A 23696-nucleotide genomic window follows, 5' to 3' on the forward strand; every position below is an offset into this window, starting at 1 on the left:
AAACAGATACTATTTGGGCTGCTTCATTCCTGAATAATTTCCGAAATGTTATTTATATGTCATTGACAATACTTCTGTATCCTGAATTTATGAAATAGGTAGATGACTGCGAATGTTCGCATCGGAGTAAGATTCATCATTCTTTCTCATAATATCTGGCTGAATATTTTATGTTGCTGCTCTCTCAAACCATCCTTTGTGGCCAGCTCATTTACCTTTATATAAAATTAACTGTATATATTTCATTACTTCCTATCGATGCAACCTGAATTATGCAGTACACTAACGAATATCCGGACTAATGTGGCGCAAGGATTGGCTGGATAACAAAATAGCCGGATAGGCCGGAGTTCAATGAATTTATTTCTTTGCCCCGCAACACCAGAAGACAAAGTTTTTATCCAAAACTCTCTGCCATCATACGTATTGTCACATTTCTTATTGAGCACTAAGCCCTCCATTTATCTCAATATGAACGCAGCCGCGGTCCGGTGAATTATAGAAGCTGTTGCCGGTAACGTGTCGAGTTAAAAAGAGAAGGCTCTGTACCGGTAGTTTATGTGTTATATGTGTTTATTTACTGCACTGCACGTTTCAAGAATATTGTTACGAATCTGTGATGCTGATCCTGCTTCCCAGCATAGCTGGTTCCATAGGAGGTCCCAGAGTTTGGCGACTTTGGCGCCAAAATGGATTATACCCGAAACATCGAGAATTTTCCCGATCCGTCCAGTAGGAACGGAGATACGCCTCAAACGTTCCTGATTGGTTGAGAGGTTTCTAGCCCCGCCTCCTGAGACCTATAAAAGGAAGCAGCCGCAGCTGCCGGGCAGTTGCGAACCAGCGGAGTCGAAAGCGACGGTGAAGAACTGGTCTTCCAGGGATAAGCGGAGCAGCGACGGAGTCAAGCTGGACTAATCTGTGCGCTACTGTCTGCAGTAGAGAGTCTTGTTATATGTTGCTGTTGCACGTCTCGGCTGAAGATAATAGTCTTCCGTGCTGTATATAGTTGTCGTCTTTGTGCTGTCCTGTGTTTCTTCGTGTAAATAAACGTCGTTGTTTTATTTTCTACTGCCGCCTGCTGATTGAGCGTTCTCCACACCATATAACTCCCATTATCCAAACGAACCCCGGAAAATTTCGTAACAATATATTAGAGAAAAAGTAAATGAAAGAATATAAACTGTTCACATTTTAGCATCATTTCTGTAATGCAATAACTGAAATGCAGGAAACACAAACAAAACATGAACGTCAGTCGTAGGCCTGATTCTTAAAAAAATGGATTCAAACTTATTTTTCACTGATAAATGATGACATAGATATGAAAAGGTAACCCTAAGATAAAATTGAAAACTTACAGTTTTTAGGATTTGAAAAAGTCTTTAATAGATGACTTAATAGACGCCTTTCCTTCCAAATGTAGTGACGTTAAAAGAAAACTAGGCCGGACAGTATATTGTATTAGACTAAAATCATATCTCAGATCTGAACTAGATTGAAAAATATGCCTGTCCATCCTTCCTATATTTATCGGAGCTGCCATTTTCTGGATGTGCATTGTCTTCTTCCGTCTCACTGAATCTCCTCAAACTTGGATCTTCTACTTTTTTTATTAGCTTGTTTTTAAGAAGTCAAAACTTAAAGTATCTCATGAATATTTAGTTATCGAATATAAAAAAAAAAAGAATTTTTGTATGTTCGTATTTTATGCGCTGCCATACCGTTCATCCAATGGCGATAAAACTTTGCCAATTTATTACCAGCACTTGCGCGAAGGTTATAGGCATAGCACAATGATTAGCATTTATGTTGAACACAATAAAATTTACAAACAAATCTTTGCAAATTCACGTGCTTCCGAGTCTCAAAATCTACGTTTATGTGCTACCCGATCACGCGCATCAGCTGCAAGACAAACAGGCTGCAAGAATCGAAGGAAATATTCTTAACGGAAAGTCGAATGGAGAAGATGTGTTCATTCCACGCATTGCCATTATTCCCACCGATATGACTTTTGATTTCAAATGGCTGCAGTTCCCTATTCGACTTGCATTCTCGATGATCATCAACAAGGTGCCAGGTCCATCACTTCAAGTGTGAGGATTCAATATAGGAAATCCATGTTTTTTACATGGCCAGTTGTATGCCGGATGCTTACGAGTTCGACAGCCAAGAAATTTGAAAAACAAAAAATATTATCCACCCTAAAGCACTTGAATAATAAAGTAAAAAGAAAAAGAAAAAGGAATAAATATTATTTGTGTTTTTCTTTTATATACCTATCATTGAATTTCAATGAATGTATTCATTGCCGATAAGAAAATAAATATCATTCTTTCTATCCTTCTTCATTAAGCAAGACAGCTCATTCAAATTTCAGAACGATGTTTCCAAAATTATTTCTTCTGTGGCAGCAACGCGTCGGGTACGAGTGAGTGCCATATATTTCTTATTTTAAAACTTGCACTTTGCACAGCCCGACTCAATCTGGGTTTTTGCGTCATGAAAGTGGTTAAAGCCGAACTTTTTTTCCGTTCCTTTTATATTTTTTGTTTTATCGAAGCAATAAGTTGAATTTATTATTTTAGTCTTTAAGAGAGGAACAAACACAAACACTTCTCAGAATTTTAAAAGCTGAAATGCAAACGTTGTCATCCGACCGAATCTTGCACATTTGCCATTGCATTATGCATCACCTCCTATAGTTCATATTTAGTTACGCCTGCTTTTATGACGCTGCAAAATGGACACCAAACCTTTTTAGTACAGATGGAATACAAATCGTTTCTGCGTTTCGAAACATCCGGACGACTATTTTTTGAATGGGGAGTGCCATTATAGACACGATAACTATGAATAGAATGTAAACAACATATCTTGAATGAAGGCCCACGAATTCAGTTTTTTTTTTTTTTTTTTTTTTGTACAAAGCAATGAGGAACGCTGAAGGCATTCTGTCTCCCTTTAAGCATTTTATTTAATGGTTTGATTGTCAGTGTTGTCAACGGAATTTCGTAATGCAGTAGAAAACGGATTATTTTCCGCATTGTAATGGTGATTATTTTTATCCTTGCTACGTCTGGTGGTGTTTGAGGGAAAAGTTTTGTTTTATATGTTGCTTTGAATGAAACATTATTATCAAAAAAGGCTTTTCTTGATAACATTTCCTGGAGCTTTAAAATGGGTTGAGAGCAAACGTTTGTAAAGTCACGTTCTGTGTGTGCATTGTAAAGAACTGACCAAAAGCTGATTGCGGTTTGCTGTCTTTTGCGTTGAAATTCGATAGAAGGCTTAGTTTCATTCCCTTTTTGGAACAATTTGTTTTCTGAAACGACAGACGAATCTGTCGCAAGGGAGACTTTTTCGAATACGTATACGTATAGCATAGTATAATACAATACGTATAGTACAGTATATAGAAGTATAGAGAAAATATTATAATCGTCTACAAATTTGTTGACGTATTTCCACGTTTTAAACCTTCCTGAATCGGAAAAACACTCACAAAAAAGTGTCTGTCTGTCTTCGACTAAAATAACTTAAAAACTCCTTGAGCTAGACGGATGAAATGTGATATACAATCTTTGCACAAAAATTGCAGATTCTATCAAATTTTGAATAAAATCCGTTTTGGGGAAGTCTGTCTCTCCAGTTTATCAGGTGTAAGTTAACAAGAAAAAAAAAATGAAGAGAACTAGATGGACACCATATTTAATCTATAGTGTAGACACCTATGAAATTTGGAGTCGAATCCAACGAAGAGTTGACCATCTGTCTGTCTGTACTTTCAGAAACATGTAAGCGCGATAACTCAAAAACGCAATGACTTAAACACATCAAAATTCGTCTGTGACTCTCAAGTGCAGCTCTGGGTCAAATTTTTGTTTCAGTCGATTAGGGAAAACGCTTCTTAAACGCACAACAGGAATACTTCAAAAAATTAATTGCTAAAAAAAAAAAAAAAAAAAAAAATCTTCAACGATCACATTATTGATGAAGTAAAAATGCAAAATTCACGCAAAGGTTAACATTTTGTAACTATTGTACGCCACTGGCATCCAATATGTTCTTTAGGATGTCACTTTTTATTAGAGAGTATATGTGAATGTTTTTAGGACACCAGGAAAGTCGAGTGTTTAATTTTCAAGGTAAAGAATAACAACCGTTTGTTCACCGTTCATTGGCGCGATGCCGTATTTTTTTTAAAGCGCTGGTGTAAATACGCAAGCTTATAACATTTGTAGACGAGCCTTTGTTCTGATTTTGTGAATGTCAATGCAATTTTATTCCCTTTGCCGAATAACATATGCCTCAACAGGGGAGTGACAAATGCCTAATGTGCGCATTTCTGTCGAAATCGATCTTCCCTGCTCAATGATTTAACATGTTGCGATTCGTTGGGTTTGGTTTAGTTATATTAACATCCCATTTTAAAGCAACACTAGGGATATTTCGGGACGGACTTCGTCGTTTTGAATAGCAGTCGGATGACGAGGACGACACTGAGTTGGCACCCCATTTCCAAGTTTCCACCAGCGGAAGGACCTTTGACCGAGTTTACGCTAGATCTGCTTACGCGACGCTTCTTCGGTTGAATTGGGTCTCGAATTTGAAACCTTTCGGTTCCGGAGCCGAGACCTTATTACCAGGCCACCGCGGTCCGTGGATTCATTGGGGAAGCGGTATTGAGATAAGTACTGAGGCGGGGCAAGTTCACCCATTTCTATTGTCAAGTTGAGGTATCCTAGTGTTGGAATCTTGACTTCAGAATGAAGACTTGAAACCCCCGAGTCTGATACTTGTTAAATCTGTCAAATAGAAGAGAAGGCTCTGACTATGATGAATGAATATATGTTACATTTTAATTTTTATAGCATAATAGTAATCATCAAAAAAAAAAAGAAAAAAAAGAAAGTTTAGAATTATTAAAAATTCAGATTTCATCCCTAACTGAACTCATAAAAACAATATAAATAGTAAAACATTATTGCAAATTTATTTTATTATGGAAACTCCACAATTCTAAAAAGTGGGTGCTTTCTTACCTCCACCTTGATTGTTAATGGATGACCGAGATAGCCTGGTTGGTAGGGAGCTGTATTCGCATCCCTTGAAATATGAGTTCGAACCCTGTTGGCTGAAGACTCTCCGTGTATATGATGCACGTATAAATCTGTCGTAGCCACAAAGTCTTCCAAGTCGAGACTGTACCACTTGAGGTACTGGATCAGAGGAGATCGTTCTCTGATTCAGGTCTAAATGATCAGTTCTGCAGTTTCCGTGTACATGGTGACTGGTGCACGTATAAATCTGTCGTAGCCACAAACTCCTCCGATACCACTGGGGGTACCTGGATCACAGGTGAGTGTTCTCTGACTCAGGTCTAAATTACGATCTGTGGATTAGTGAATGGAATGTATGCATGAAGTCAGCCCCGTGAAAAGGGCTGTGATGCATTAGTAGCTAAGACATACTCTTGGCACTAGATGGCGCTACCGAAATGAGAGACGATGAAACTCGGCTTAAAATCGCTGGCTTCGTTAGCGGGCTTGTCTATGACAAGTGCCATAAGCAACAACATGTTAATGGATATATTAGGATACCATTTTATGTGGATATATCTTTTAATATAACCATCTTTTATGTTTAATATTTTTTTATGGAAAAGAGGGGATTTCTTCTACTTTAACTTAGAAGTTTTTCTTAAATATCTCAACATTTGTGATTTTACACTAACAACATTTCTAAAATAAGCCAAACTACTGTTCATTTTAATATTCAGAGACGATTACTTTTCGACGATTCTATCTCATTAAAGGGAGAGACGCGGAAAGATGAGCGCATTTCCGGAATTCTTTGACCTTGATTTTCGCCCTATTACTTCAATTTTTTTTTTCACGTGTGTATGCGAATATCGTGTTTCTGTCCTTATTATTTTAATTCAGTCTGCGAGTCATCCGAGTTTTTTTTATTGTTAAATGCAACCATCCCCGCCTTTCATCTTTCCCCTCACCCTTACTTTGACGAATGAAACTGATCCTAACACTTGCGCAAAAGCGCAGAGGGTTTTAGAATCCTTTGCCAAACAATAGTAGCTTTTAAATACATTAGGACCCAGGACTATTTAACTGAATGAAGGGATGCTCACTTAATATTCCTTATTCTTTCATTTTAAATGAGCATTGAATATAGTCCTGAATATTTGGGCTCGTGTAGATCTAATGTGCTTTTAATAATCATTTAACCAAATAATAATTTTTAAAACCGGTCGTTAATATAATTAAATTTAACTTCGCACTCGGGAAGATCTAGAAAGTGCATTTTTAACTCGAGTTTGAATTTTTAACAACTACAGTACTTTCTCTTGGTATACTTCGCATACGAGAAAGCAAAAATTTGATTTCTGCTTTTATAATAGTTTTTTAGTTGCACCGATCTTGACACAGAGTCATCAGGAAACCGTTTTTGCTGTCGTTATTTTGGTATGTATTTGGACTTATTGTGTCCAAATGATGTTAAGTCTGGTCCAGGATCCAGCATGAAGGTTTCGTCCATTACCAAGGCTATACTCGAATATCCAGTATCGTCCTGGTCAATGACACATTGAAAGAACAATTTTTGTATGTAGCGTTGTTTGACATTTTCTGAAAAATCCTCATGTAACTTCACCGCACAATATGAAAGCGACAAATGATTTAACTCATTTATCCATTATTACTAAATTGAACTGTTTTTGGGATAATATTTAAAAGCAACCATTATGTAGTGAAGTGCAATATCTTTTAATTTGTTAGCGCTTACTTGTTGTCATATAAATTGAATTTAGCTCATTTTTTATAGGAGTTACTTGAAAGAATGTTTCAGAGCATCGGATTTAGCAACTAAAAAAGTGTGAAATATTTTATATATATAATATAAACACATAGTTTTGAAAAGATTCGTGGCCAAAGACAGAAGACACTTTTGAATTTTAAACTTCACTTTTATTCCATCCCTGTAGGCATATTTTAAGTATAATAAGCGCAAATGAACTGACATCCGTTCACCAGCGATACAAGAGCAGAAGAACATAAAAGAAACAAATATTTTCTCCGGTGCTTATATACCATGAGATTCTGATAAGTCTTTCTTTACACGCGTCTATTTAGGTAATGGGAAAATAGGCATCTTTTAAAATAATTTGCTTAGCTTGATAGTTTTTTTATTCCTCCTCTCGGAGCGTGTGAAAGTGCTGATTAAAGCAGTTTCATAGAGCTCGTGTGGCATTCATTACATAAAAAAGGTGGAATTGGATCAGGGAATAATAGAACACTTTAGAATGAAGTTACTATGGGTTAAATTAAGATTAATTAGATGAAAATGAACTAAGATTTAATTTAGATTTAGAGATATCATTACATATATGCAAATGATATATATATGTTTTATATCCTCCAGTCTGAAACAATGCAATCTTACGTCCTTGGTCTTCCTCTCAACAATATCCAGACAGTTAAAAAACAAGCCTTCTACAGCATTCGTACAATTTACTTAATCCGATTAGTCGCTAATCCGAGCACGTCTCGCTTGCAATTGGTTCGGATGAATCGGGTTCACTGCACTTCCAAGATTCACTAGGAAGAAGGAACTGTCGCGGAGGAGAACAGTCGCGGCAGGCTGTTATGCAAGAACATGGGGCGAAAGGTTGAAGTGTTGACCACACCAGACGATTAGATTAAACAACGTCGTTTCTCAATTGTTGACTGAAATAATATAAATTATAGAAAGATGAATTGGGTGATAGAACATACAAGTGGTTCCATTTCCCTCCTCTTTCTCCCCCCTTTTTTTCTAATGTCTAAATTTCATTAAATGCAAAAAAATAAAAAAAATATAAAAAAAAAACTCGACGCTGGCAATAAAATCTTATCATTTTAAAGAACATTCTGGCCGATGATTCTGGTCCAAACTTGCTTTTGTATCTTAACTATCTTAACCTCTTGTGCTATAATGATGTGTCTGACGCGTGCTTCAAATTATTGAATTTTTAGTATTTAAATCTGCGATAAGTGGAAATATTAATTAATTTAAAATGCAAATATCAATTTGAAAAACTTCAGATTTTCAAGCGACCTTTCTGTTATTACAACTGTATACGTCCCTAAGAGGAGGTATCATCTAATGAGAACATTCAATAAATATATAGAACAAGAAATGAATGGCACTGCAGAACTCTATACGAACATTTCAGTGTTAAAGGTCTTTGAAATATATTTTAATTACTTTTCGTTTCTATAGTAATGCATTATTTTGAAATGGATTTTCTATCTTTCTCCTAACTGTTATCAATCTTTGTTTATGTGATTTGTAAATAAATGTGTTATTACTTTGAAATTTACGAAGCTGGCATGGGATACGCAAAAGAACATATTTGCTAAAAAAATATTAGCATGTTAAACTAATGTTTTATTCCCAGAAAGCAATGTTCGAATTCCAAACGATTTGGAATAACGGCAGATGCTTCTAAACAATAATAGTTAAAACAACTGCTGTTTATGGAGATGCAGCTAAGGCATTGAAAATGATATTTTTAAGTCATTCGTGTGATTGGTTTGTAGATTCGTTTTTCAAACTCAGACTTAATGGATTCAACTCTTTTTAAATCCAAATCTCTGATACGCTTTTATAAATAAAAACTTTTAGCCTTGTCAATTTTATCATATAAAATTATATTAATTGTATTTTTACCGATTGAAATAAAGAATTTTACCTTGCATTTAAGTTTATCATACCTTTCTCTTAAACATGCATATGAAATTTATTCTCAAACAGGTGTTCTTTTGTTTCCCATCCCCAATGTTTTCCGAAGTTTCGTGACGGGGGACTTTTTAATCGCAGCAGTGCTCTCTCTATTCTGCGAGCAATCATTGAAAGACCTTCGCATCAGCTGACGTCCGAACACAGGGACGAACCCGAACGGAAGATAATTTCAACCCGTCCAAGTTGCCGCTTTGTAATAACTACCAGCCACTCGTTTCGCATTTCTTTTTATTTTATTCTCTTCTTGATCGTCTAAAGGACTACAATTTCTAGCGCAGGAATGAGGGGTGGGGGGGATCTTCTATTTGCATAGGCCGCATCTCGGCGGTCGGTAGCCATTAAAGCATCACGTTTCTGGGAATAAAATGAAAAAAAAAAAAAAAAAAAATTAAAAAGAGAAATTTCTTTTGCGTGGACCTTAAATTAAGTTCCCAATAGCGACCTGGCGTGATTCGTCCGCGACTCAAAAAGAACAAACAAAAATAATGGTTCCCGCTTGAAAAATGGCGGGAATCGGATGAACATTACCTTTTTGAAGTGTTATTTTTTCCACCTGAATTTGTTTTCTTGGTTTTAATTCGAACCATTTCACCTGTATTTCCCTACATCTTGGAAATTCTTTTTCATCGCATTTTGCGTTATGTTTCATTTTTTCCCGCCGAAAAGTGATTCGAACTAGATCTGGATTATGTCCAGAGAAGGGTGGGAAAAAATGAGTTCGAATTTTCATGGCTGGAAGGAATGTCTAGACTTCGTGAGACATTTGTGCCCAGACTTGTATTTGTTACTCTTTTCATATTTACGTAGTTCACTGATCTTGGTAAGTGCCGCAGAAAGGATTCTCCCTGGTGGTCGCCATTATTTTTTCTTTTCCCATTTCCCTTTGCTTGATAATAGAGAGGACTTTAGATGCGGATAATAAATTTTTAGGGCGGATATACAAATTATCGAGAAATATTTTAGGGATGATATAGGAATTCAATTCCCTGATTTTTGATGGTATATATGTATTTTAAATGTTCTAATATTTATTTTTGGATTTAGAATTTTTTTTCTTCAGTTTTCTAATTTTTTTTTTCTTTTTTTTTTTTAAGTTTCTAGCTCATACTTGGCGCATCGCAGCAGCGGAAGAAATAATTTTGGAAATATCGTTTGAAATTTGAAATAGCTGTCTTATTTAATTATAAATGATAGAAAGAAAGATATTTATTTTCGTATCGGCAATGAATACATTCATTGAAATGGAATGATATATAAAGGAGAAATATAAATAATATATAGTCTATTTTTTTTTTACTTTATTATTGTGCTTTTTTACTTTATTATTTTTACTTTATTATTAAGTGCTTTAGAGTAGACAATAGTTTTGTTTTTCCGTCTTCAGCAAAAACAAATAAATTTCATGGTTATCCGATTGTTGAGCATATCATTGGCCATGTGAAGAACAGGAATTTTCTAAGTTCAAAGCAATCCATTGGCAAAATTTTATCGCAATTGGATGAAGTGTACGGCGGCGCATAAAATACGAACAAAAATTCATTTTCATATATTAGAGTTTAGAAATAAATTTAGTGAAAGTTCGAAAATATATTGCTTTTTATTTTTCTTTGATTTTTGTGTGCGTTTGGAAAATACAATAAAAAATAAAATACAAAATAGAATTATCCAGCGCAATAATTAGAAAAATCTTTTAATCCGTTTTTTAGATGTCGCTACATTTTTACCAAAATTCATATAATTCGTATAACTGTTGTCTGAGCATATGCTAATGGAGTAACGTCAGTTCAGTTTTGTTACATTAATAGCAGGTTTGGACTTCGTCATTTTGAACCGCGTGCGGGCAATGGGAGTGATGTATGAGTGCCACATCTACTTACACACGCTTCAAAAATACTTAATCTTTGAACATCAGATGAACTTGTACCAGATCGGGACTTCTGAGGCAGACACAGAGATGGGTTTTGAGGCTTGCAACACTGACCGTTTCTACCATTACTATGTTTGAGTAAGAGATGAGCCACTTTCTGCTTCAGTCAGTTTGCCAGCGGGTCTCCCTCCCATATTTTAGAGATTTTCCTGAACTTACAATTCATTTTCTCCTCTACGTATATTACATTATTCCTATGACGTGAAACAAAATATATTATCATATTTCGTGAATTAATATATTTCCTTTTTATTAGCAGTATTTTCCGATTGAAGCCTAAAATGGTGTTGGCTTAGCTACTCATTGTAGCACCTAAACAGGCGCGTTTTGATGATTCAAATAATTCGGATTTTGTATTATCATAATAAAAGTGGATTGTTTGCCCTTATTGTCTTTTGTTCTACATGAAAAACATCTTTTATTTTTGTTCTTTTGTCAAATGATGACAAAAAATTGTATTTCAATTTCTGTACAAAGTGCATAAAATCCCGAGTATGTTATTATAATACGAAAATATTGCTTATAAAAAGATATAAAGTTTTATAAGTAATCCCATGAATATCAGATGATACTGTATTTTTTTAAATCAATTTTTTAAATAATAGAATAAAAAATCATTATTTTTTATTAAAAAAAAGATTGGAAGTTAATATAAGAATGAATGAATCTAATATTTTGTAAAATGAACATATTTGTTTGTAATTAGTATGTGTCTTCATCATTCTGAATTATATTTAATATTTCAGAAATTCGGAATTTATTTTGTTCAAATTCTTAAACATTAGATTTATTAAAGATTTAAAACTGCAGTTTGAAGCAACTACCAAAAGTTAAACATATTTTATTTCAGTTAATATTTGTTAAACGATTCAGAATTTTAGCTCTGTAATAGATCAATAATAACGCCTTTTCCTAGCGATAGGTTTTTGTTATAATTTAGTAGATATTTTAATAGATAAAAAGGCATGTCATTTACGGTCAAAATGAATAAATATTCTGGAAAAAATAGACCTCAGAAATCTTTTAGTTGTTTGAAGATATAATAACTTTAAAAACTTTAAGAAAAATTTGAACAAAGATTTAAATATTCATTAATAAATAAATAAATAAAAAAACAACTTTTCTCTCGTAATTAAGTTTTAGCGGAAAAATATTAATCTGATTTTATGAAAGGCAAATAATGATAATTTTGTGGTTACTACTACTTTATTTCTGTCGAATAGAAGCGAGCAGAAAAAGTTAAGAACCACTAATATTAAAATTATATGACTTTTTTTTTTTTACTTGAAAGAATTTCATTTTCAGGATAACAAATATCAATCCAGTTTTGAATATAGTTTAAAGGTGTTGATTTTCATAATTACTTGAGAAAATTTAATACTCATGTATCTTTGTCTTTCTAGATACACCATCGTCAATTGAAACTTCATTTGCGATATGTAGGGAATATTATAAAATTATCTACAGGTTAAAATTAACATTAATAGCAAGTGCTACGGAAAAACAATCCTTGCTTTATATTTACAAGCAGAGCTGACGAATCCAAAAGTAAACTTTTTAAAAACAAATTTCAAGAACTTTTGTAACACATTTTTAGGTATTCAACTTTTGTAGCAAAATTTTAAAGGTATTTAAAGTTTTGAAATATATTTTTAAGTAATTCTGATGACCTTAAACATTGTATGATTAAGTATTTTGTGATTTTAAGTACTGTATATTTTTAATTGTATTTGTATATTCAAAACCAACAATTCTAAAATACGCGAAGGCAAATATATAGATACAGGGTGTTTATAAAGTCCCGGACCCATTTTGATGTTTAATAACTCATAAAATAATAAAGATAGATTTAAATTAATAACATAAATGGTTAAATAGATTCAAAAAGTTTCATGACCCTTGTCAATGAACTTCCACGTGTGCCCCCTTCGTCGCACGGAGAATATCAAGTCGATAGTCAATTTCACGCCTGGTAGTGACAAGCATGTCGGCATCCACAGAGCCATTTGCGCACTTTATGGCGATTAACAATGCCAGAAACATGAAAGGATGCTTCATCGCAGAACATTATGCTCTTCAGAAAATCAGCAGCATCTTCTATCCACCTTATCATATCTGTTGCAAAGGCCATCCTCCTAGGTCTATCGTTCGGTTCCAAAACTTGAACAATTTGAACTTTGTATGCATGCAGTCTTAATTTTTTCTTAATAACCTTGTACACCGTCGAAATTGGCATATCCAATTCTGTTGCCGCTGATCTCACAGATATTCTAGGATTGTGTAAAAATGTCTCTCTGACACGCTCAACATCAAAATCACTTGTGCAAGGACGTCTGGAACGTTTCTTATCTTCGATACTTCCAATTTCTAGAAAATTCTTTTTCCACCGCAAGGTGCTGTTTTTGGATGGAGGATCTTTTTGGTAAATTCTTCTGAAATTTCTCTGTGCTTGCACTATCGATTTCATTTCTATGAACCACCATAAAATCTGTGCTTTCTCTTGTGGTGTATGCATTCTCCTTAATATCCGCTCGAATAAAACATCACATACAAAAGTACTACATAGAACAAACACATCAAAAGTAAACATAACATTGCAATAGTTGCCAAAAACAAAAGAGAGAAAAATGCAATTAATAAGCAGACAATATTTAGAAAAGTACAGATATTTAGACTGGAAAATGAAGTTATCTGAAATTAACCACACGCGCAGACGATATTTACAAAAGTAAAAATATTCAAACCTGAAAAGGAAAATATATGAGTTATTCCATCAATAAATGTCATAAGTGTGTTTATATCTTTATTATTTTATGAGTTATTAAACATCAAAATGGGTCCGGGACTTTATAAACACCCTGTATATTGTTACGGAAAAATTAAATCCCAAATCCATCCGACAGGTATGTGGTGTTTAGCAGACCCAGCAAAGAATAATAACGCTTTACTCTGCACAACAGCGAAACCAGCCGAAGAATGTACTAAAACAGCACAATTCATCATTAAACAACCGCTACAATAGAGATGTTGCTGAACTACTCGCTTGAGTTCAACTAATTGACCGCTCTCTTCACTTCTGACTAACTTCAACTCTCTCTCTTTTTAATAGTTTCTGTGATAGGCTAAAGAATTTTCTATACGGATATCGTATTTTCGTTCCTAATCGAGATATCGCCAATGTACACGAATAACCTGGGTCCTACATTTTTGTCCCAAAATTCTTCGCCATGAAGGGGGATTGATCTGATATTCATTCAGCATTCGTTAGAATTATCTTAAAACTCTTCCTTGACATGAGAACGACTGCGCAGGAAAGCAGTATTGCAAATTCATTGCAATACATATAATTAGTTTGAATTGAAAACCAATTATTACGTCTATAAAAATATTTGGATCCTAGCACATGGGAAAAAGAAAAATTCGTCACACTTTGTGGTGCTATTTGAATGATTTTTATTTAATCACATGATGGAGGTGGCTGTGGCAATTCTACTTTAAAGTTCAATGATATTTGCGAATTCTTCGTTTTTTAATGTATTATTTATGGAATGGTTAAAAATTGATTGCGTCACTTAGAGAATTCTTATTGAGTGAATGGCGTATTTAAATTATACAAATAACTTTTCTTGTGAATGCAAACCTTCAAATTGATTTTAAAAAATAAATTCATTAATTATTTTATGTCTTTGAATGTTTTTATGTCTTTATGTATGTTGAAATCCATGCAAATTAAATTAAATCATTAAAATTATAAAAAAGACAAGCAATATCGTTAATCATAAGTTGAAATTTATACAGACTAATTTTAAAAGAACGATTCGAAAAGGAATGTAGACAATATATTAAACGGAAAAACTATCATCATTGAATCATTCTCAACTGTTCCAGACCCATAGAAGAAATCTGCATCTTGTTTAGTTTAGTTACATTAACGTTCCATTTTAAAGCAATACTTTCCTATTTTGGAACGGACCTCGTCATTTTGAACCGCTGTCAGATGATGAGGACTACACCTGAGCTGGCATCCCCCTCTCCAAACTTCCGCACCACACCAGCAGGAGGAATGTTCGGCAACGACGGATTTAACGTTCACCAGACCCGCTTACACGACGGTTCTTCAGTGGAAGCGGGTCTCGAACCTGAAGCCCTCTGGTTCCAAAGCCGAGACCTTATCACCAGGCCACCGTGGTCTATTTGCATTTCGCTGGCGTCGACAAGACCTGCTTACTCAGAAATCTTTGGTTAATCGGGTTTCGAACTTGGTATCTATAAACCGATCAATTAAATGTCTGCATATAGTTTTGCATGAAATATACCAGAAAAGAAAATCGAAATGTCGGCGATGGAGAAGATTAAGATCTGATAATACGCATTCGATTTGTAATGAACAAATCGTAAGGGCAAAAATGTCGGAAAAACAATCGACGGTATGGAGAACACTGATTGGGCATACTCCATAAAATAATGATAGACACTTCTACTGAGACAGAAGACGTATGAAAATCGGCGTTCACGCTCCCCAGTCTATTTCGAGCTTCTCATCGAATTTCTGTCAGTATAATTGTTTGGTCTACACCAACATTTTTCGTTAATTATTTATACTCACTCGTTAATTATTTGTGCACCGGACTTAAAACCTTCATTAAAATGCTCTGTAAACCAAGCAACCAATCAACCAGACTAAACAAATGGATTTATTGCAAAATGAGACTTATTACAAGCAAAATTTTTCATTTACTTTTAGTGAGTATTAGTTGTTTATGGCGTCCAGCTGCTGGTCTAAAAGCCTTATATTTAAAATAATTGACATAATTAAAGAACCAGGAATTTTATTTTAAATGAAAGAATGACGTGTAAGTACGTCATCAATGATTCCTTCTCTTAATTGTCCATTTTCGAAAAAAAAAAAAAATCTCTAAAATATCCTCTCTTTTATGCATTCTTCGCGTGAGAAAATTAATCTCGACAGTGTTCTCTTTCACACATACTAAATAAAATATCTAATGTGCGGATTTCGCCAGTTTGTATTTATTTTTATGCCATTACGAGAAATATTGCAGACTAAATTTAGACGAAGTATCGAATCTCAGTAACTAGACTGATTTCGCCAATTTACATATCTTACCATTCTCAAAATTCTGTCAGTATTATGTAATCGTAATATAAAATAGTATTGTCTTTTCTTTTGATAATAAGGATTTTATGAAAATTTTTCCACACGGCAGTATTAGTTGGTCCTCATTACTACCGTTATCAATAAAATTAATTTAGACATGTCAATCAACTTCATGATGCTTCTTATCGCAATGAAAGTATAATTACAATAATATAAATAAATGTAATTATGTTTATTTTCAATTCTCTTGATCAATAATCACAGAGCATTCTGATTCATTAGCTATATTTAAAGAGGAGAAGATGTCAAGTTGACGATGGAAATGGATGAAACCGATCCTATTGTTTGAAGGCTCCGTCGGTACTTTATTTTGCAATATCTTTCAAAATGGAGGAAAAATATTGATGGCCATGGCTGACGTATCATAATCTTCCTTATGAAAATGTTTAAATCGGTGGATGTAGCAAACACTGTCGCAAGATTTTCCCGTAGATGATGTACTAATTGGCCGTTTGCTTTCTCCCCTCCCCCAATTTCTAAAAAAATCGGGGGAGGGGAGAAAGCAAACGGCCAATTGATAACATAGTTAGAGGTCATGAGTTTTCACATGAAACAAAAATTGGCGAAAATGGGTTTGTAGTTCTGGCTGGGTAACTGGGTGCTCATTGGTTTTTCCTAATTATTTTAAATATATAAATATGACGATGTTTTTCACCGAAACAGTGCTTTGTAAACTATTAACCATGGTTTCATTTGTATAATTTTAAAGAAACAAAAGAAGGGGAAATCTGCTAAGTGATGATGCCATATTTTATTACTTGGATGTGGCGTAGAAGTAGGAGCTTACTCTACTCTTGCCTGCTCAAGCTTCGTCTTCATTATATAGGCACCGTCTCAGTATGTTCTTGAAGAAGATTTAAAACGAGATACTGATGCAACAAATCAATTCGCACTCATTTGGTGCATGTAAATAATCTGATCAAGCCGAACCTGTAGACAGTTTTAGATTTTTCTGTGACAGGTAGAGTGTCATTAAATATTATTTATTCATATTTAAAGTGTCATTAGAATTCTAATGCTAAAATATTTCTGTCATCCATTTCCGAATTAAATTAAATGAGCCGCCTTTGGCGACCCATTTGTACGCTCAGATTGACTAAACCATTAGATCATTTATGAAAAGTATTAAAAAAAAACACACATTTTTTCTTGTTATTTGATACGATTAAAAAATTTGAATCCAATTGAACCAACTTAATGAAAAATTTTAAAAATTATATATTACATAATAAAAACAGAAGTGAAAATCTTATAATGGGATGAATGATTGGCAAAAATACGTGATTGAATGTTTTGATGGATGCGTTTCAATTTCATCATAGCATTTAAAAGCATTGTTGAATATAGTGTATCAAATTAGATTAAAATATCATTAAAATAAAGGGGGGGGGTGAATTTTGCGGAAATAAAATTCATATCACTATTAAAAAGTAATTAAAAAAATTTTTTTAAAGAATAATATGAAGAGTATTTTTATAAAATAATTGCCTTGGGGGATATGGAGATCAGTTTTCGTAGTTAAATCTTAATTATTACCCATATAGCGATGGTTAAGTCTATTTTTGCATTCTTTTCAACTTTCTGTATGAATTCTATTTTTTTTATACCTTTTTTTTTCCCATTTCTGAGTAAATGTATTTTTTTGATGACCCAGCAAACCATTTCCAGAACATTTCTAGTAATATTTTGCCGTTCCATTCATTACTTCCGTGAAGCGTTGGAGGAATACAGTCATAAAAATGTTCAATGAAGCAGCTTAAAATCCGTATGATGGGTTATTTACATTTGATTGTTGTCATAATAAGAGCGATTTCTATGCCATGTACGTTAGCGGTTTATATATAAAGATAGTTTATTCTTTTAGTGGGAAATGTTTTAATTCAGCTTTCAGTTGTTCTATCTAATGTAAGCGTCTAATCGGTTGTTTCCGGATGACCAAGCTTTCAATAGGTGTTCTTGAAAAAGAAATAGCTTGAATGTTTCAAAATATATTGTTTGATAATTTCAGTTGTTATGAATCGCAAGCACTTGGAAAATGAAGATCTGCTTATATATCTAATCACGCACACATTAGAGCTTCTCTGAGTTTTTTAAAAACATTTTTATCTGCGACGAAATTGGAATCAGATATTGTTTTAAAAAAAGCTCTCTGTTTCTTGCTAAATTGTGAAAACATCTTGTGATATTTCGGGAGTCAATCGAAGATTTAAGATCGCCCGCTGTTTTTCCCATTTAAAAGTGTTCCATAAATCATTTTTTCGCGCCGATGGATTCAATGTGTTTCATTGTTGTTCCCTTTTTAAAAATAACTTGACTTATTTCTACCTGCATAACTGTCAGACGTTTGGCATGGATTCTTTTTTTAGAAGTATTCTACTTTTAGAATGCCACCAGCTGTCGAGGGCTATTGAGTGGTTGCTATTTTAAATCAACCATCACTCTCAGAATTCATTTCAGTTATCCAAGTGCTCGAGATTGTATGAATTTAAACTTCGTGTCATTCCGAGAAGTGGCTCCTTTTTAAGAGAATCTACTTCAACGGTTATCGAAAACTAAATGGAAAGCGTCTGATGTTTAGCCGAATGGTAAACTCGCGATGGATGGCGGTATTAGAAAATAACAAATCGGTCTCCTACAGCGATCCACTTGGGTGGCTGTCTGTAGGATATATGTAAACACGGTGTCATGACACGTCTGCGGTGATAAATGACAAAAAAGCGTGACGAGCAGGCAACAGGCGTGGACAGATACGTTGTCTGAGAACAAGGACCACCTCTTTCGTTTTCGAACATGCGATTCTTTGCAAGCACTTTGCAGCTAACCGCGCCGGATTGAATTGCCAGACGAAGAAAAAGAAAGCCATCCTCCCTGGTGGCTCATAAGACACTTCATAATAGTACTTAAAAGGTACCACGTGCGCTCACTTTTGAGTTGACAGGCAGGATTTCTTTTTATTGCCTGCTTCTTTTGTGCTGCCAAGTGTTTGCGGGGATGGCGGATCAACGTTCGCTTGAGAAAGGCCTGACTCATGCGCACCTTCGAGAGGAATCGGAATGGATGCTTGACTTTTTTTGACGTTTTAAATTTTGTAAAATGTGCTCTTTTGATGTTTTGAAGTACTCTTAAAGATATTTATTACATTTTTTTTTATTTATTTTGGCGTTGTTTGTGATCATTTCATTTTGTTGATTAGATGAGATTTGTTTTATTTATTAGAATTATGCTGTGAGGATGAAAACGTATGCTAGATACATTAATAACAAAATACATCTTATATATATTATATATATATAAAATGTAAAACACATATTTTTAGGCAGTTTCATGGCCGAAGAGAGAGGACACTTTAGATTTTTAAACGTTTTTATTCCATCCCGGGAAGCATAATTTATGTACAAGAAGCAAGGACTAAACTGATGTCCTTTCCCAAGCGATACAAGAACAGAAGCGACCGAAATTTTATCCCCGGAGATTTTATACTGTTTACACGTGTCGATTTAGGAAAGGGAATTATAGATATCTTTGAAAAGAATTTGCTTAGAATGACAGATTTTTATCCCTTCACTCGGAGCGTAAGAACCGCTGATTTAAGCATTTTTACAGAGCTCCTATAGCATTAATGAATTAAAAAAGGTGGATTTGGATCAAGAAATACGAGAACATTTTAAAATGAAGCTAATATGGGTAAATTTAGATAAATTTTTTTGAAAGCAATTAGGATGTTAGCTGTATAAGTTGCCCCTAAAGTCATTCTAAAATTTCAATATTTTATTAAGATAACAATTGAATGAACAAATCTGTTTAAATTATTGCATTATTATTATTATTGAGATATCCATAGAAAAGATCTACCTCTCCTTACTCTGTATAGGCACCGTTCATTGCGCAAAATACATCAAGACGGTGTTCGGGCTCTAAAGTAACATCAACTATGACTATGGCTCCAGTTCACCTTGCTTCTTTAATGTCACGTTATCGGGCAAACATTATGGAAAGACATTGCTGAAAGATACACCTACGATTCACGTTGTTTCTTTTGCAGTTCATTCCATTACGCGTTCATTTAACAGTATCTCTCTTTGAAATACGTGGCAACACATTTTGAAAACAGCTTGGGCTGTTCGTTTCAATTTGAAAACATATATCATCAGTCATCTGGTTATTTAATAATATTTTGAATTGACTTTGTAAACATTCTACTTTAACCAGAATTTTTAACGAATCATATTCGGTCAATCCTGTTTCATCATGTATTGACTTATTTACCAAAGAATAAATTTTTTTATTCCATTCATCTCCATTCAATGAATGTGTTAATTATAAAATAAGGCATGATACATACCATTTTCTATTCTATTAAAACACTACAAAATGGCCGAATGTTAAGAGTTGGTCGACATACAGAAATAAGCCAGCAGACAATAGAACGAATGATAAAAAAAATGGTATGATAAAGAGAGAAGACACCGCCGATGGTTGCTTGTCAATGAATTACATGATAAATAGGCTAAGAAGGATAATAACTTTTAAAATCGGTAATACTTTTGTAATACGAGTAAGTGTTCAAGCCTAGAATTTAAAACGGTGCTTGCTTTGTGTTGTTGTACATGCAATTCGATTGTTGATTTCACTTATAAAAACACATAATTTGTTCTATTGATTCGTAGACAATAATAAACATTGGAAACGTTTTTTTGGCAAATAACTTGAAATTGTTTTGACATTTGCTATCGTATTTTTCTTATATATAAATTTAAGAATTTTAAATCTTTAGCAATATATTGTTATTTATGAAATTAAATGTGGACAAGGATTTTTAAATGACTCAGAAATTTGAGTTATCAACTGAAGGAGTCATATTGTGAATTTGGTTTCCTCTGACTTGGAAGGATTTATTTTTGATATTTATTATTAATTCTTCCATCGTCTAATAATTCTGTTTTGTTTCAGATTGCACACTATGTTAAGTTCGAAAACACTATAACAGCACCCAAAATGCGCCCCACAAAATTTGCAGCACTTTCCGTTTTTGTTTTGACTCTTATATCTCCCTCGCTAGCCCAAGCTGAAAAAACCCGCAAACCTGAAGACAAGCAAAATAGTGCATTCCTGCCCGACGTGCCAAATTATCAAAAGTAAGTGTTTTTTCAAGTTTAGCTAAATTCATTTTGAAACAGCTTGCAATTGGCGTGATGGGTTCAAACACTCATTTAGATGTACTAGAAAGACCACATTTCATAGAAGAAAATTTAATTTTGGAATACGGATTCATACTGTACGAGGCGTATTCGGAAAGTAAGTACCGTTTCATTGTAACGCCGCCGCAACGCTGCGGTCGGCGTTCTGCACATGCGCACTAGTCTTCCTTGTTCACTGGCTCTCTACTGACGCCATTTTGGTTGCAATGCGTTGTGTTTTTAGTTTGCTGTGCACATTTGAAATGTTTAAGACAATGACTAATCCTGCCGACTGTGAGATTCGAGCTGTCATTTAATTTTTTTTTAACCCAAGGAATGCGAAACTGGCTGAAATCTATAGTCAAGTTAAAGATGTTTACGGTAAAGACACGATGAGTGATGAAATGGTGAGAAAGTGGGTTAAAATGTTTAATGAAGGTCGAACAAATATCCACGATGAGGTTTGGAGTGGTCGGCCTTCTTTTGTCAACGTTGATCTGGAATATGAATTTCCGCAAATTTAACGTACTGTTTTGTACGAAATTGTTACAAACCGCTGAGGTTATCACAAGGTCTGTCCCCAATGGATTCAAAAAATGCTCGCCGATATTCACAAAATTGAGCGTCATTGGGGGGAAGTTTCTATGAAGAAGGTTTAGGAAAGCTGGTAACACATTACGACAAGTGTTTGAACATGGGTGGAAACTACGTAGGAAAATAGTTTAAGGTATGCTCTTTTATATAAAAATAGAATTGGCGTGGAAAAAAAATGTACTAGGTTTCTACATCCCCCCCCCCTTTTTCTTCCAAAACGATACTTACTTTCCGAATATGCTTCGTATATCATTAGACGATTTAAAAAATCTAAAAATAAATATTTATAACCTAAGATCTGCTAGTGTTTCATATATGTCATTTTATCCTATTCCCAAAAGCAAAATAGGTGAAATATGATTTAATTATCAAAGATATCATATATAATAGTCAATCGGGAAAAAGATAATCAAGACTGGGATTTAAAATTATAATGTTTTTTAAACGTAAAGGGCTCATGAAGAAAGCGATTTTTCCATCCGACCAGTAGTAGCTGGCCGTAGCCGGTTTTCCTCGAAATTTTCTCATATTCGTTTTCTATCCATCTGCGAAGATAAATTTATAAATTTTGGTCAGTCATCTAAAACTTGTAATGAGTGGAGTTAGTCTCCAATATCACCAAAATATCCATGGAACTGTAAGGTGGTTAATCTTATGAATCCGTGAACATTTCAGCCATATTAAAGGCGGCTCTGTAGAGTTGGAGAGACAGTAGTTCTGTGCACTATTACGGACACACACTTGATTATCATTACCTGATGTTTTAAAATATCTGCTCCAGAAACTGTATGACAATTAGATAGGAAGAATTTGATTCTCAAACTTTTTATGGTTTTTACATTGATTCCTATCTCAAGTGACAAATCGATATAAAGCAGGAATTCAAAAGCGCATCTGAATTATGAAATTCTTCTATAGAACTATGTTTTCCTTTCTCTTTATGACCTAGAAAAATTTACTAAAATTTTTAATTCAAATTATGATATATTAATTTATTTTTTTATGTACTTCGAACTAATAAATGCTTTTAATTTTTTTTTTCTCACAGTGGACCCTACGATTACGATTCCAGTAGATACTCTTCTCGCCATTCCTATGCCAGGAAAGATAGCCGACTGAGAAAATTCCCGCAGTTGCTCCGTGATAAAAAACCAAACATAATTCTCGTCATTACTGATGATCAAGATATAGAATTAGGTATGAAGTAATTATATATTTTTAAAGATTTGATTTTGGTGATAATAGATTATTATAGATTATTTATTAGGTAATAATAGATAATAGATTATTTATTGTAGTACGCTAACTATTATTTCAAAAATATTTCCATTTTATGTTTCTCGTAAATATTTAAGTAAATGTGTTACACTTAAAATACAAGGTCCATCCAGAAGTCGTTGAACATACTGAGAGAACCATGAATGATTAGTTATAAATTTAACTAAAAGGACATTAGGGCCACAATGGTCTAATGGTAAGATCTCAACTGAGGAACCGGTGGGCTTCAGGGTCGAGACCCGATTCGGCCAAAGAACCATCGTGTAAATAGATCTGGTGCATGTTAAATCCGTCGGGGCCAAACGTAGTCTCACTGGTGTGGTATAGAAGTTCGGAGAGGGGGTGCCAGTTCAGGTGATGTCCTCGTCATCTGACCGCGGTTCAGAATTGCGAGGTCCTCCCAAAATAGCCCAAGCGTTGCTTTTAAGCGGGACATTAATATAACTAAACTAAATCCACCATTAGCAACTCTGCAGATGTTCAAACCGCAATCAATCTCGTGTGACCTAACTTAACTGCTTTTATTCTATTCCAAAGAATCCGAATAGCTAGCTTTTTACTTTCGCGTATACCGAGTATACAGAAAGTGTTTTGATCGTCAAAAAATTCGAGCTCGAGATTCTGACGTAATTTGGAGCCCCTTGAGTTCGAAAAACACGTTTTTGGCATTATGTCTTATCTGTCTGTGACTAGGATAGTTCAGAATATGTTTTGAGTAGACGATTGAAATTTGGTCGATGGT

The 23696-nt window shown here is 34.2% G+C and overlaps 1 protein-coding gene across 1 annotated transcript in view; it reads left to right on the forward strand.

Annotated features, from left to right (window-relative positions):
* The window catches only part of LOC129971469 (putative extracellular sulfatase Sulf-1 homolog), a 90893-nt gene that overhangs the window by 26444 nt on the left and 40753 nt on the right, over positions 1 to 23696 (forward strand). Inside the window, exons 2-3 of the mRNA XM_056085265.1 lie at positions 20856 to 21040; positions 22725 to 22873. Of these exons, the coding sequence (XP_055941240.1) occupies positions 20901 to 21040; positions 22725 to 22873 (289 nt within the window). The 5' untranslated portion in view covers positions 20856 to 20900. The remainder of the gene's footprint in view (positions 1 to 20855; positions 21041 to 22724; positions 22874 to 23696) is intronic.

This window comes from Argiope bruennichi, chromosome 6 (genome assembly GCF_947563725.1).
Source record: "Argiope bruennichi chromosome 6, qqArgBrue1.1, whole genome shotgun sequence".
In the NCBI taxonomy this organism is placed as follows: Eukaryota; Metazoa; Arthropoda; class Arachnida; order Araneae; family Araneidae; genus Argiope; species Argiope bruennichi.